Source organism: Silene latifolia, unplaced genomic scaffold (assembly GCF_048544455.1).
Source record: "Silene latifolia isolate original U9 population unplaced genomic scaffold, ASM4854445v1 scaffold_119, whole genome shotgun sequence".
NCBI classification, from domain to species: Eukaryota; Viridiplantae; Streptophyta; class Magnoliopsida; order Caryophyllales; family Caryophyllaceae; genus Silene; species Silene latifolia.
Window position 1 is genome coordinate 1,115,420 of NW_027413127.1, and position 14,420 is coordinate 1,129,839.

The window sequence follows — 14,420 nt, forward strand, 5'->3', positions numbered from 1 at the left end:
GACCCGAATTAACCTGAAATCAATGAGAGACCCGAACCAACCCGACCCGAATTGGCCCGACCCGTTTTGCCAGGGCTAAATTTATGCTGCATTACTGCTTAAATTTACAGAAACTACAGAATGCACAAGAGAAGTTTTCATCAAATGAGTTCTTATCATTGAATTAGTTGTTCAGAATCGAACCGACATTATACACATTGAATCAGTTGTTCAGCATTACACACATACAATGAAGTTGGATAGCAAACTAGGTCAAGATCATCTACAGTACAAAACCTTTTTCACATTGTGTATCTAAGTATGATTTTAATGTCTAAAATACATAATGGTAATCTCAGATGAACTGAAACTGCATGAGTAGTTTTACATACTTGTATTTCCGTCCTTTTTTGTCGTACAAGGGAATTGCTCGAATACCACTGCGCAATTCTGACACCGGCAAGCAAGTCTGACCTCCAAAATCATGTCTTCCACTCATGTTATAGTCCCGAACTTCAATTCTCAAAAGTGCGAGTTCAGGCACTGTTAATGGGAACTCGAACTCTCTGTTCCATGTCGGAATCCATTCATCCTCCATAGGCTTTGTCTGTACCTTCTTATTATCACCTGGGACTCCTAATATTTGAAGCTAGCCATAAAAAACACAACTTTCTCAGTATAAAATGCAAATCTAATCTACTGCAAAAACCTTGTGAGTACTGTACGAGACAGTCTTACATGTGAGAACAACCTAAATCCGTATTTATTCTTCATTTAATTATTTATACTGAGATCTTTTAGCATCTGACCTTAGCAAAGAAATCTGGTGGCGAGAATGCATCAAAATGGGTGCGCCGGAACTCCAAATGCCATCCATCTCCCATGTATACCTTTACCTGTTTATCAGTACAAAGATTATAAAGATTTGCTTGTGAAAAAGACCTAATCTGCATCTTGATCATACATTACAGTAGTAGACGAATCACTGACCTTCAATGTTTTCTTGACTTGGCGACTTATGTTTGGGTTAAAAACCTCGTTTTTGGGACCGGAATTCAAAAGCAAATCCGGCTTTTTCACATAACCACACCCTCCATTGGCTCTGAACATTCCTTGCATGATCCAAAGGTATTTTCCGTAGCCCTGTAGTGTACAGAATGCAGAAATCAGAAATGACTGTCAGCATAAAATACTCGTCAACATTAATCTATTGCCTTAAACATGCCCGACTAAGGCACATGCAATATTTTTCTGATGTAAGAAGTGCAGAACTACAGAAGTGAGAGATGTAAACCTGCATATTGAAAGCAACCATTTGAACCCCATGTGTCCATCCGAGGAGAGGATTGTAATTTGAAGATAAAATTCGCGTACCCTTTGGGTATACTCTGAGTAAATTCGTCTGAGTAAACCTACAGGAAATGAAGCAAAGAACAATGAGCCGAGAACAATGAGCCTTGGACTTCAGAAATGGTCTCATAAGCAGACTGAAATGTACAGAAAACTGTATTTACTGACCGAATGATATCAGGTCCATGAGTTTTGATAGCATTCTGAAGTTTTTGCTCTCCAAGGCTCAAACGAGCCGCTCTCTTAGAATCACCTCTCAGCAAGTTAGCCAATCCACCTTTTCCCTTGACCTTATGTACTGAAATCAAGTCTCTATACTCGGAAACCGATCCCTCTTCCTCTTCTTCCTCCATCTCATTTTGCTGCTAAAACGGTTTTTATTAATATCCATTTGACAGAAATTTAAACATCGAAAAGTTCAGGCAAGAAGGACATTAAGCTAACCTTGTCCTGTATAAGAACTTCTTTTCTCTTTGTGAACCCACCTCCATTTCCTATTGATTTTCCGGATATATTTACACAACGATACACCTTTTGCTCATTGTTTTCTTCTTCTTTGAGATTGTCAAAGGATTCTTTCGGTGGTTTGGTTGATATCAAAATCTTCCTCTTTAATGATTCAGGTGAAGGGAATTCCTGGAAATCCATGCTTGGGAAGAGCATATCTCCAAATGTTTTAGTAACCATCTGAATTACATGGAAAATCGAGTTAACATTGTTATGGTATAACTGCAGTCACGGCTAGACCTGACAAAACTGACTCGATCCAAATTGATCCGATATGAACCTAGCTAAAAAACAATCCAACCAGACTTTATCAGGCCAGAAATGCCTAATTTTAAACAAAAAAGCTTCATACCCGCGACTCAAAAGTGACCTAATTGACCCGACCAACAGCCAATGACCCAAATACAACCCTATCCGACCGGCTGGCCCTAACCTAAAATGTCCCGAACATTTTAACCATGACCCCAAAAAGGACCCAATTGACCCGACTAATAATTATTGACCCAAAAATGACCAAACTGAACCCGACCAGAATGATCCTGCCATGTCCAGTTACAGCTTACGAAACAGTGGACGACTGACCTGAGCAACTTTAGCCTGAAGCAAAGAGTCTAAGTGATCTTCAAAAGTAATAATAACAGGATACTCCGAAGCATAAAAAGCATTTTCCTTAATTGCCTCCAAACACTTGATTAATTCTACTGGGGAAGTCATAGTCCTGTAATGTTTTCAGTAAGTTCACATTCACTTACAGTAACTAAAAAAATCCTCGGAAATTAAGTAGGAAATGAAGAGGCATACCCTCCATGAAAAACTTCTACATCATTCTTTCTCGAGTTTGGCCATAAATCAAGCTCGATGACCCTTACACCAGTCCTCAACGCCTTCACGATGGGATCAATGCTGCTGTCACTGCTCAACTGATTGCCAGTCAAGTAGGAATTATGCCCTGTGTATAAGAAGTAATGAGCCAATGGGGCTGTCATGTCCTGGTGCACCTGTGTAAACATGAACATAGAATATGTTCAGAAATCAGATTTAGTGTAAACTCGCGACAAAATCTCTGTTGATGTTCAAACATCATATGTAGACAGTACAAAGGTACAAAATAAGGGCATATCAGTACCACCCAGTGACACTATCTCACAGCTGTCTCGATGTTTTCATTATTTAATTCTCGATGAACCATTCTTGCACAATATTACAGACACGGATCTCTGAGGCATTAGGGCAATGTCGATGTTACATGAAAATAATGTAAGAAAATGTGTAATCAGAAAGAAGGAAAGAATAAAGATGTTACCCCAAGAGAAGCAAGAGGAGAGTTCAAGTCACCAAAAAGAAACCTAAAAAAGTGATCAAGGTGAAGCCCTCTTCTATGAAAAACATGAAGATGCTTAAGACTATGCAAAATAGCTTGAGCATCATCGACTGTCGCCTCGTCTTCTTCTTGAAACTCCACCAGAAACTTATGAAGCTGTTCAACTGTCATAACTCCATTCTCTGAATACTGATTAAACAAGTTAACAACGTCGATAGGAGGCTCAGCTATGTTCAGCTTGAACATCCTCCTGAAACAAAAACAAAACCCAAATGCCTGTTTCGACATTCTTTTACTCCGTAAATCTTATCTTATCAACTCTTGAAAACATAGACCAGAAAACAGTTGGATGATATTCTGAAACATGTTTCAGAGTTCTTATATTATTTGCATTTTCGGAATAATCTTTTTTGCAAAGTAAGAATAAATTCTTCTTGTGTCTTAATCTCATTTTGTTTTTTATTCATCATTGGTCACATTTGTTATTGTTCTTATTGTATGATTAAATCTGAAATTATTGAATACAAAAATCCTGATATTTTTTTCCATGAAAACTGAAAAGACACGGTTCAGATAAAGTGTAGGAGATTCCCACTATGGTCTTCCACTCTTCCTTTTGATGTCTTTGTTTTTTATTAATCAATCTTTTATATGAAGAGAATTTTCCATGAAGCCCACATCAACAAAAATAGATGACATCTACGCGACTACGTCCCATTTTGCACGTCGCGTCTTTTTCAGAAAACCCGTCATGCAAAATGAGTTGTCTTACACTCTTACCCGTTTCATAGTCCTATACGACAAATAGGATATAGCGATTTCTTTAGCATTATTTAAAAACGATCCAGTTCAAACCGAGAAAGGCGCTTTAGATTGTATACCCGGAAAGTTTTGATCTCGTATTCTCGTACAAAGATCATTGAAAAATAAAGTGTGAATTCAAGAATTAAAAACAACAATTAAGAAATACAAAGTAGCCTAAAACTAGGGCATGTGTTAGATCATGCAGTCTAATTTATTTTCTTTTTAGTCAAAGAGATCTGAGAATGCATATTTCCTGGAATTTTCACTACTTTCCTGCAACTACTCTGTTAGATTATGCAATCAAATAGAGAACCACTATTAACATCAACAAACAGAGTCCGTTTTTGAAATAATGCTCAAAAATAAAAGAATTGTCGTTTTGGGTCGGTTTTGAAAACATTTATCGAAATGGTGTCCACGTAGGCTCGGTTTTGACGAGCCTGTATGAGGCTTAAACACGCCATACGTATTGGCGTGTTTACTTCAATGAACACGCCATTACATATGGCGTGTTTAGGCAGTCCAAAATTCTAACCCCAATCCAGTAGCAAAATAAGGAAAGAAATAGAACACGCCATTACGTATGGCGTGTCTTAAGATGGAAACACGCCATTACGTATGGCGTGTTTTAGCAGCCCAAAATTTATAGCCCAAGTCCAGTAGCTGGCAAAATTGAAGAAAATAGAACACGCCATACGGAATGGCGTGTCTTAAGGGTGAAACACGCCAATACGTATGGCGTGTTTAGGCAGATTTTTTTTTTTTTTTTTAGTATATCCGTCCCTTTCTACTAAATTAAACAAAACATTATCATCTTCGCCTCACAAACACCAAGTGCGATAGAACAAACCTCAACAAACCTCACTCCCCTTCTTATTTCTTCACCTCACACTCATCTCCGGCGAATCTCCGGCGTATCTCCGGCATTATATTGGGTTTTTGGTTTTCAAATTATACATTCTACCTAATTAGCAAGGTAATTTAATTCTTTTAACTTATTTAATTTCATCTTTTGAATGTAGATTTTGCTTATTTTGTCTTCATTGTTGGTAATTATGTTGTTTTGTGCCTAGATCTACAACTTATATGTGTTAATTTAAGGTTGTTTAAAAAAAGCCCCAAATTTTCGAAACCCTAATTAGGTAGGATGAACGATTTATGATTTTTAATTGTTGTTTAGGTATGTATTTTAGGGAAATTAGGTTATTGGTAGTTGATTTATACTAAATTTGTTCAATTTTTTTGTATAGAATGGAAATTTGTGATTTTCCTCTTATTTGTTATTGGGATGGAGAAGTGTTGGAGCAAAATGGATGTGTAACTTATAGAGGAGGGAATCAATGTTTTATTCTAGCTAGTACAAAGATGACATATCTTGAATTAGTTGAAGAGATTTATAAGGGAATCGGTGTTCAGAGTTTGGGTACTCAATTGAAGGTAATGATGAAATTTCCGAGTTAGGGTGTTTCAAAATTGTTCCCCTTAATAATGAGGGAGCCTTTAAAGCGTTATGGGCAAGTATTCGTCATTCACATGCTCCTTCAATGGACATATTTGTAGAAGTTTCTACTAGTCAAATTGTCATTCCTACACCAAGTATTAGGCTAGATGATGTTGCTCAATTTGTTTCACTTGAAACTAATTACGTAAATGAAGGGGAATTTTATGGTAACTTACAAGGTGATGAGATTGATGAGGAATTGGCAATACTTGATGAGAATTTGTTGGCAAATGAAGAAGATGGTGATGATGATCTTGTCTTTGCTAGTGCTCCCATCGTTGAGTTTAATAAGATTGATCAATTAGATGAGGATGAATTGAATAATTTGGAAAACTTGGGAAAATATGGTAAGATATGAACATGGGAAAGAGTTTGCGGTTGGACAAGTGTTCCCAAACAAAGCTTCACTTAGCGATGAGGTGACATCATATTGTGTTAAAGCAAATCAATTTTTCAAAGTTCGAATCAAAGCCTAATACTATTACCTTCAAATGTGGCCGGATTCCTACACCATGTAATTGGCGGTTAAGGGCTACACAAAAAGACTTTCATTCTAAAGTTTTTACCATTGTGACATACAAAGGTCCTCATGATGAGTCTTGTGTTTGTGACATGGTACCTCAAGACCACATGAATTTGAAACGAGCATTCATAAGTCATGAGATTCGTAACCTTGTTGAGGGAGATTGGGGATATAAAGTAAACTCTGTTGTTACTTATATTTTAGATAAGTATGGTTACACAATTTCATACACCAAAGCTTGGAATGCAAAACAAAGAGCAATTGAGGAAATATTTGGAGATTGGGATAAATCATATGAGTTGCTACCTCGTTTCATGCAAGGCTTAAAAGAATCTAATCCTGGCACTATTGTTCAATTTTATACAACACCAACAACTAACCCAAATGTGCAAAAATTCAAGCGTGTTTTTTGGGCATTTAAACCATGTATTGATGGCTTTGAACATTGTCGGCCAGTTTTAAGCATTGATGGAACCCACTTATATGGAAAGTTCAAGGGAACAATTTTGACAGCTATGTCAATTGATGCTAATAATCAAATTTTCCCGGTTGCTTTTGCTATTGTTGAAGCCGAAAATACCGATAGTTGGCCTTGGTTTATGTCATGCATAAGAGTATTTGTTACCAAAAGAAGTGGGTTGTGTGTCATTTCCGATAGACACAAAGGGATTATGAAAGCAATGAGTGAAGTTGGTAGTGGGTGGGAGGAGCCGTATGCCTATCATAGGGTTTGCATTCGTCATTTGGCTTCAAATGTTAATACAAGATTTAGAAATCTTTGTGAGTTAAAGAAATGTTTGGGTCAACGGCAATGCAATTACAAAACAAGAAGTTTGACATAGGATTTCGTCGCCTAGGTGAGTTGAATAGAGAGGCACAACAATATGTTGTTGAAATTGGAATAGAGAAGTGGTCAATTTGCCATGTCTTCAATGCCTTCCATGTCTTCAATGTCACCCGTCAATGAAGAAGCCGTCAATGAAGAAGGTACCCCGGAGCCTAAGAAAGGGTTTTGGAATCGCCTTCGACGAAAAAGCAAGAAGAAGACTTGAGGATATGATGTAATAGTTAGAAGATTAATGGTTTGTTTGACATTTTAGATGGTTAATTTCTTTGACATTTTAGTTGTAAAACTTAGATTTTAATCCCCTTGTGCGAAACATATGTGTTGTGTAAACTCGGTTTTTATTTATAATAGGCAATGGTTTGTGTTGTCCTTTGCATTGTTGAGCATTGTTGAGCATTGTTGAGTTTGGTTTTCTGTTTTGGCAAAGGAAAGATACGGACGAAGGGAATTTGTGCAGCAATGAAAAAAAAAAAATACAACTGGCTAAACACGCCATACGTATTGGCGTGTTTCAAGAGGAAGACACGCCATTACGTATGGCGTGTTTAGTTTTTGGCAATTTGATAGTCACTGGAAAGGGGTTGGAAAATTGGGCTGCTGAAACCCGCCATTACGTATGGCGTGTTTTCTTCCTTAGACACGCCATTATGTATGGCGTGTTTCCTTTGCTTATGTTGTCCAGCTACTGACTTTGGTTTAGTATTTTGGGCTGCCTAAACACGCCATTACGTATGGCGTGTTCATTGAAGTAAACACGCCAATACGTATGGCGTGTTTAAGCCTCCTACAGGCTCGTCAAAAACGAGCCTACGTGGACACCATTTCGATAATTGTTTTCAAAACCGACCCAAAACGACAATTCTTTTATTTTTGAGCATTATTTCAAAAACGGACTCCAACAAACATGACCCTTTATCACCATGGTGTTAATTATAGGTTTTAAAACCAACCTCATGCAAATGTCAACTAGCTTAGCTGGTAAAGTCATGAGAAGTGGTACTCATGACCTGGGTTCAAATCACGTCAACATCAGAATCGCCCTTGGCTCCCTATGAACCCAAAAAAAAAAAAAAAAACCTCGTCGTCAAAAAATAGTTTGAGACCGTGTTCTGTTAAAGTACGAGAATTTCCCAATAATTCTAAACCTTTCCATTAACCTTCTCCGCGCCTCACCCCTGCCTCTAAAGAATACCTATAACTGTAATACGGAGTAACAATTATGGGTGACCTTCCAAAAAAATTATCCAACTGCATTAATAATTTACATTAACAATTAGGGTTTACTTCCTTTAAAAAAATAATGACTAACAATATATAGAATCTGGAAAAGAGAGAGCGAGACGATCTCCTGTGAAAGAAACAGTTGGGAATTATCCCTGCAGACTCGCAATACTGCACTTGAGAGAGTGCAGTAATCAATCATAACTACTCTTATGAGTGTAATAATCACCACACAATGGAAGCATCACAAACTAATACTCAAATATTTGTATCAGACAGTCTTGCATGTGAGATCAACCATTAATCTGAAAATTGAATGAGGATATTACATAACCATTTTGATTGCTCTTATAGGTGAGATCTTCTCGTACAAAACTCGCTATGTAAAAGAAGTCAAAAACCGGTTAAACCAGCATTCAGAAATTCTGCTGCAACTCAGCAACTGTCGCTGGCCATAATTTTGCATCAGCGCAAAATACAATTCTATGATCTACAGCTATCCTAAACAACATGAGTATAACTCCATACTTGCAATGTGGAGCGTAAACTTGGCAAGACATGTTACAGATCCAACAACCTTATTATATGCTATCTCCTGCACATCGTCTGGGGTACTATTACCGACAAACATCTACCTCATACGCTTGATGATGGTTTTTCTGGTATAAATCTATTTGTTGTGGGACTTAAGTTTGTCTCATGATATCATTACTCACCTTTTCCTTGAGCTTTTTCCACCGACTGAGGATCTTGCCATCATTCTTAGGCACGGCGCATGGAGGTGATGGTGAAAGAGTTGTGGCCGACTGTTCAAGAAACTGCCTTAGCTTTGGTTCAGCAAAGCAAAGCAAAGATTCGGCACAAACTTCCTGTGCTGAAGGAGGTGCTAGTGGCTTGAAATCAAGTAACTTTGCATACTCTGTTATTAGATGATACATGTAATCGTATACACGGTCCATGTTCAAGGAATCCATGAAATCTTGACCCGCTTGACCCATAGCCTCAGCCTGCTCCAACAAAATTTCCGGGATCATTTACATGCCCTCAGTGGGTCTAGTGAGTCGTGTACGAGACAGTTTCACCTATGTATGCTCATTTATTTATAAAATTAATGGGCTGATCTCACATGTAGGACAATCTGTTGTAAGTTTTTGTAATATGGGTCTAGATTTAAGCAAAACTTCGGTAAGACAGCCATACTCATACGATAATATCACATCCATGCGGTAGCGTAAAGTGAGAATTTAAGGTGCAGTTCATCCCACACCTTAAAATTTTCAGTCCGTCTCATTGAAGACGGCCACTATCCGTCACAAGCTGAAGACGAATAGTGGCCCTCTCACAAAATGCAAGTGGATGGGCAAGTGGGGGTATCTATTTTCCCCCACTTGCACTATCCATTTGCATTGTGCGAGAGGGACACTATCCCTCTTCAGCTTGTGACGGATAGTGTCCGTCTTCAATGAGAATTTGTGTAAAATTTTACACCACCATAATTGTAGCTAGATTTATATATCAAACAAGCTGATAATACTAAAGGAAGAAACAGTTTACCTCAGAAGGATGTGCATTACCCCAGTCAACAGCGTTCCTTATATTTCTACATAGATCAAAAGGTGGCACAGGCCAATAGTTTTTCGTGGGGAACAGACCACGGCTGAAAAAATCTTCATATTGAGGAGTTATCAGCAGTGTAAGAGAGCCACATGACACAATATACTTCAGGCTCACTGACCAGGCATAACCTTCAGCATAAATTTTATACCTGAGATAATTAACAGTCAGGCATCACTGCACCAGTAACCAGTGTCGCCCTTAATTTTTCTAGCACAGGCATCTTCTCAATATTTGTTTCCATTTCCAACCGAGCTAAAGATTCACTAGTCTAGGTTTTGGATTATAATATAATAGAGCAAATTGGCTGGCTAAATTGGTCACACCTCTTTTAATTGTGAAGTAGTAGTCATCACTCATCAATGCAATTCAGGACTTAATTTTTATTACGGGTCATCTCAAAAGATATTACTTCCTCCGTCCCGGTCACTTGTTGTCCTTTGGTTTTGGCACAAAGACCAAGGAAAGAGGAGGCCAATTATAAGATGACTAGTGGACCAAATTGGGTGTGAAGGATCAAATTTGTCAACAAATGCAATCCTAAAATAGAAAGGACAACAAATGAGCGGGACAGAGGGAGTATGTATCTTAAAGATGGGTAAATTTGAACCCCTTCTACCCAACCAGTTGCGGGAACACTCGTGACACTAGGGTAACATAGTTGTTACCGTGACATCTTCTCAACTCTTTGTTATTCTGAATGTAGGGGCAGAATATGCAATTTAGCTACTGAGGTATTCATGTATCATCATACTTGCATCACACAAGGAATTTCTATAGCTTCAAGGGAAATCACCAACTGGCACACCAGCATATGGTTGGTGCAATGAATTTGAAACACAAGAAGCCCATTAGGTGAGGCGGTGAGCAATAAAATTTTACTTGTGCCAACTAGATGTCAGTCTGAACAACTTTATGGAACCATTTCAGTGTGCTGTTCCGAGTTTGTGTTTGGTAAATTATGCAGCTTTCCTAGAGACTGAATCTCATTGAATACATCTACCGTCACAAAATTCTCATTTGTGTCTGTGTGTGCTTGGAGTGGGGCCATGGGGTCGGCATGGAGAGAAGCACTCTATCTCAGTATGGCCATATTGTTTCTAGAAGGAATATAATCAGTATATACCTATGTTTGCACTGGTTAGATAGCTTTGACTGCATGTACCCAGCTCTCGCTTCCTCTCCCCAGTCCTGTAGAATGTGATGGAATTTAGATGGTGCATTGAACAGGCTACTATTGTTAAGAAAAAACAAAAGCAAGATCATTTATTGGTATTCCACCTGACGGAGGATTTGTGCTCTCCATTCCTTGGTATCATTACATTGCAGTAACTCTGAACGAAGTGGAGACGCGACATCCGGGTTTCCTTTCCAGTAAGCGTAAGGCCATTTCTCGCTCCAACTCTTAGAGTGCGAACCCTTTTTAATATCTCTGAACTCTGTATCCCAAGGTCCTATGTTCACCTCTGGCCTGAAAGGCACATGTATGTGAAAAACTAGTTTGATTTCAAATAAGAATAGAATAGTTGACATTGTAATAAACAAGGACCACAGCTACATGACCGATAAAAATGAGTGCTAGCTACCCTCCCTAGAAACAGAGGGCTAAAAACCAGAACTACATGAAAAGATCTGTCAAATAAGTTACGTCCGATTTTTTTTAGAAAGCACCAGATAACATCTTTGGGTCATCTTACAGTCAGTAGCTGTTTCATACTCAATCTTTTAGCCATAGGAATAAACCAATTCTAGCCATGAAGTTGCCAAGTTGGGAGGTGAAACGGGATACAGTGTAAAAACTAAATCCCTATGGTAATATATAGAGAGAGCAATGAGCTCGCTTTGGATCCATTAGTCAGATGGAATACACTATAATCTTATCTACGAGCCACGAATTCCACCTACTGGAAAGCACTGCATAAAATGCCAATTTCATATAACAGCAGGCACTGCCAAGCTTCTGTGAAACAGTGAAAATTTTGTGGTGCTGTGTTGACAAAGTAATCACATAGAAGCAGAGCAAATGTAAGAAACTTACCAACCCCAGAAAGACCAATCAGGAAATGGGATGTCGAAATGCTGGTTGGTCGTGCAGTACCGGAAAAGAGGCAAAGGTCTAGAGCTATGCTCAGTCTTGTTAATTGCAGGCTTGTCCATACAATCAAACATGAGATCAACATCAGGGACCATACCAGGATACCGTTTAAGAAGCTGTAATAACCCCCATACAGTAAACATCACTCTACTCTGCACACAAGCATAATACATGTCGATAAACAAACGGCCCCCAACTATTATAACCCGGAAAGCAGCATAATCCTTAGCTTCCATCAAATGGTCGAAACTTATCCTGCTGTGAGACCATGGTTCCAAATCATGGTGGATCCATCTGAAGAATTCTGGGCACGAGATCAGTTTGGATGGGTCAAGTAATGGAGGGATGGGATACGCATTAGAGCGACACTGAAAATACTGACATTGTAAGATTTTGGTTGCTCGGGAATAGCTTGTTCCTTCATCTAGGATTTTTGGCTCAAACAAATGCCATGGTGTGGGTTTTAAGTTGTGTCCAGCAACAGTTTTGGTTTGATATGCAAAATCACTAACCTGTCATACAACAAATGCACCATCTGATCAAATAGTGCATTAACAATAAACTTCTATCATCCTAACTACCATAAGGAAATAATCATATTAACATCCATATAACTCATGGTGATCATCCACATTACTCGGACAAATCAAACACAACTGTAAATCAATACATGATCAGATATCACAAACTTTCTATAAGACGACCTTACATGTGAGTCCAACACATTAACTAACCCTTACAGATATATGCATTGGTCTTGCATATAAGATCATCTTACTTAAAAGTCAATTAACAAAACCGGCAACTACCCACATCGTAATAGTCAAAAATAAAACTACCCATCTCCTAATTTGCTACTCTATAGTAAACAACTCAAAATCTACCTAAACTTCTATCAACCTAGCTGCCTAATGAAACAATCATATTAATACCAATGTAGCTCATAGTCATAGGGGACATGCACATCACTCCTACAAATCAAACACTACTACTAATCAATATATGATCAGAATTACTGCAAACCTTCTATAAGACGACCTTACACATGAGTCCAACCCCATTAACCCTTACAAATATAAGCATTTGTCTTACGTATAAGATCATCTCATTCAAAAGGCGATTAACAAAACCGGCAACTACCCACCTCCTAACTATCAAAAACAAAACAACCCACCTCCCTACATTTCTAAACAACTCAAAATTTTACAAACCCCTATAACATATTCGACGAAATGCCTCAGTGAACCAAAATCTCGAATAACAAAACCGACAACTACCCGCCTGCTAATTATCAAAAATAAAAGTACCCACCTCCCTACATTCCTAACCACAACTCAAAATTCCAACCCCTATAACCTGTTCGACGAAATGCCTCAATGAAGAAAAAACCCGAAACACAAATCGCAAACATAACCATCGAAAAACAACGCAAAACTGTAATCCAAAATGCAAACCTTGAGAAAAAAGAGGGCAGCAAGAGAAAGAAAAGCCAATAAACAAACAAAAGGGTAAAGATATGGAGGAGAACGATGAATCCCAGAATTGCCATGGTGATTGAATTTAGACCTAAATCCCATGAGAAATCAAACAACAAAGATAAAACTTTGTCAAGGGTAAAATCATAGTGACCACACAACAACAAAATTGTCATAATTTTCGGGTAAATTTTGTTAACTAACGTATCGGATCTTTCCCTAATTAGTTTGATTGGATTGTATTGAAATGAGGGTGTTATAAATGGTACAAGTACGATCGAGGCAACCACAAATTATAGAATAAGACGGTTTTATGAGGAGTCTTTCTTTGGTTATACTCCGTACGTGGTTTGCCGATTGAGGATTTTCAATTTTAGGAATCAATGCTATGAAAGTATGATTTATTTCTTTTAGTAATTTTCGAATGGAAAAATAACACCGCTGCATGCATTAGTGATTTAATTTCCTACAATATCCCAAAGTATTTTTGAAAAAACTCTGCAGAAATCCATCGGGACACAGGCATTTATCTCGGCTAAACTAAACACGTTTGTTTAACCTCTTCCCTACTAATATTACCCGTAAGAAAAATGTTATCTTAAATCGTAATTAATCCACAAATAGACTTAAAATCTTCATTCTTGTCGAAATTACAAAGATGATTTTTTGCAAACCTAAGTTTAAACTCCTCGGATATTTCTTGCTTAATGAGGTTTTGATCAGTAATACAAGCACCATCCTTATTAATAAACTGTTTAATGCCATTTCTACTACGTCTAATCGTGGCATGAGTTTGAAAAAACTTGGTATTATTATCTCCAAAATTAGCTTTGTTTATACGAGCTTTTTGTTGCCAGTAAACACGTTTATAGTCAAGGAGTGCATCCCGCTTTTTCAACCATCTCAATTGCGCGACTTCTAAATTGGCAACATGAGATGTGCCTAGTTGATTTTGAATATTTTCTATTTTTTTTTTCAGCAATTGAAAGTTGTCTAAAAACATTTTCTAATTTTTTTCTTTCTTACCCACACCCGGTTCTAGATAAATCCCATTTGTTCTCTCTGGGCCTGCGTGGTGTATGTGGGATGTTCGGGTCTTATCGACGAGTTTGTTGAGGTGGTGTGGCAGGGTGGTGCTTGGATCTGGCGGTGTTGTGGGTTGGTAGGGAGGCGGTGGTTTCCG

General features: G+C 38.1%; 2 protein-coding genes across 2 annotated transcripts; both read right to left on the reverse strand.

Annotated features, from left to right (window-relative positions):
• Positions 1-144: 144 nt before the first annotated feature.
• LOC141637484 (phosphoinositide phospholipase C 2-like) lies at positions 145-3,643 on the reverse strand. Its single transcript, XM_074446952.1, has 9 exons — positions 3,140-3,643; positions 2,638-2,834; positions 2,419-2,554; positions 1,774-2,016; positions 1,498-1,691; positions 1,274-1,391; positions 970-1,122; positions 789-875; positions 145-628 (listed from the first exon to the last, which is right to left on the reverse strand). The coding sequence occupies exons 1-9, from the start codon at positions 3,443-3,445 to the stop codon at positions 335-337; spliced, it is 1,728 nt and encodes a 575-aa protein (XP_074303053.1). The 5' UTR covers positions 3,446-3,643; the 3' UTR covers positions 145-334.
• A 4,698-nt stretch (positions 3,644-8,341) lies between these two features.
• LOC141637485 (uncharacterized) lies at positions 8,342-13,571 on the reverse strand. Its single transcript, XM_074446954.1, has 6 exons — positions 13,217-13,571; positions 11,706-12,274; positions 10,949-11,138; positions 10,794-10,858; positions 9,608-9,818; positions 8,342-9,060 (listed from the first exon to the last, which is right to left on the reverse strand). The coding sequence occupies exons 1-6, from the start codon at positions 13,337-13,339 to the stop codon at positions 8,740-8,742; spliced, it is 1,479 nt and encodes a 492-aa protein (XP_074303055.1). The 5' UTR covers positions 13,340-13,571; the 3' UTR covers positions 8,342-8,739.
• Positions 13,572-14,420: the final 849 nt, after the last annotated feature.

What these genes read in the sequence shown, in the direction of transcription:
- LOC141637485 (XM_074446954.1), bottom strand. Translation starts at nt 13,339, where the DNA reads ATGGGATTTAGGTCTAAATTCAATCACCATGGCAATTCTGGGATTCAT. An exon ending in GATTGGTCTTTCTGGGGTTG is followed by an intron (nt 11,139 to 11,705) that starts GTAAGTTTCTTA and finishes TGTGCCTTTCAG; the next exon opens with GCCAGAGGTGAACATAGGAC. An exon ending in GTAATGCACATCCTTCTGAG is followed by an intron (nt 9,061 to 9,607) that starts GTAAACTGTTTC and finishes TTGTTGGAGCAG; the next exon opens with GCTGAGGCTATGGGTCAAGC.
- LOC141637484 (XM_074446952.1), bottom strand. Translation starts at nt 3,445, where the DNA reads ATGTCGAAACAGGCATTTGGGTTTTGTTTTTGTTTCAGGAGGATGTTC. An exon ending in CTCCTCTTGCTTCTCTTGGG is followed by an intron (nt 2,835 to 3,139) that starts GTAACATCTTTA and finishes ATGTTTACACAG; the next exon opens with GTGCACCAGGACATGACAGC. An exon ending in AAGTTCTTATACAGGACAAG is followed by an intron (nt 1,692 to 1,773) that starts GTTAGCTTAATG and finishes CCGTTTTAGCAG; the next exon opens with CAAAATGAGATGGAGGAAGA.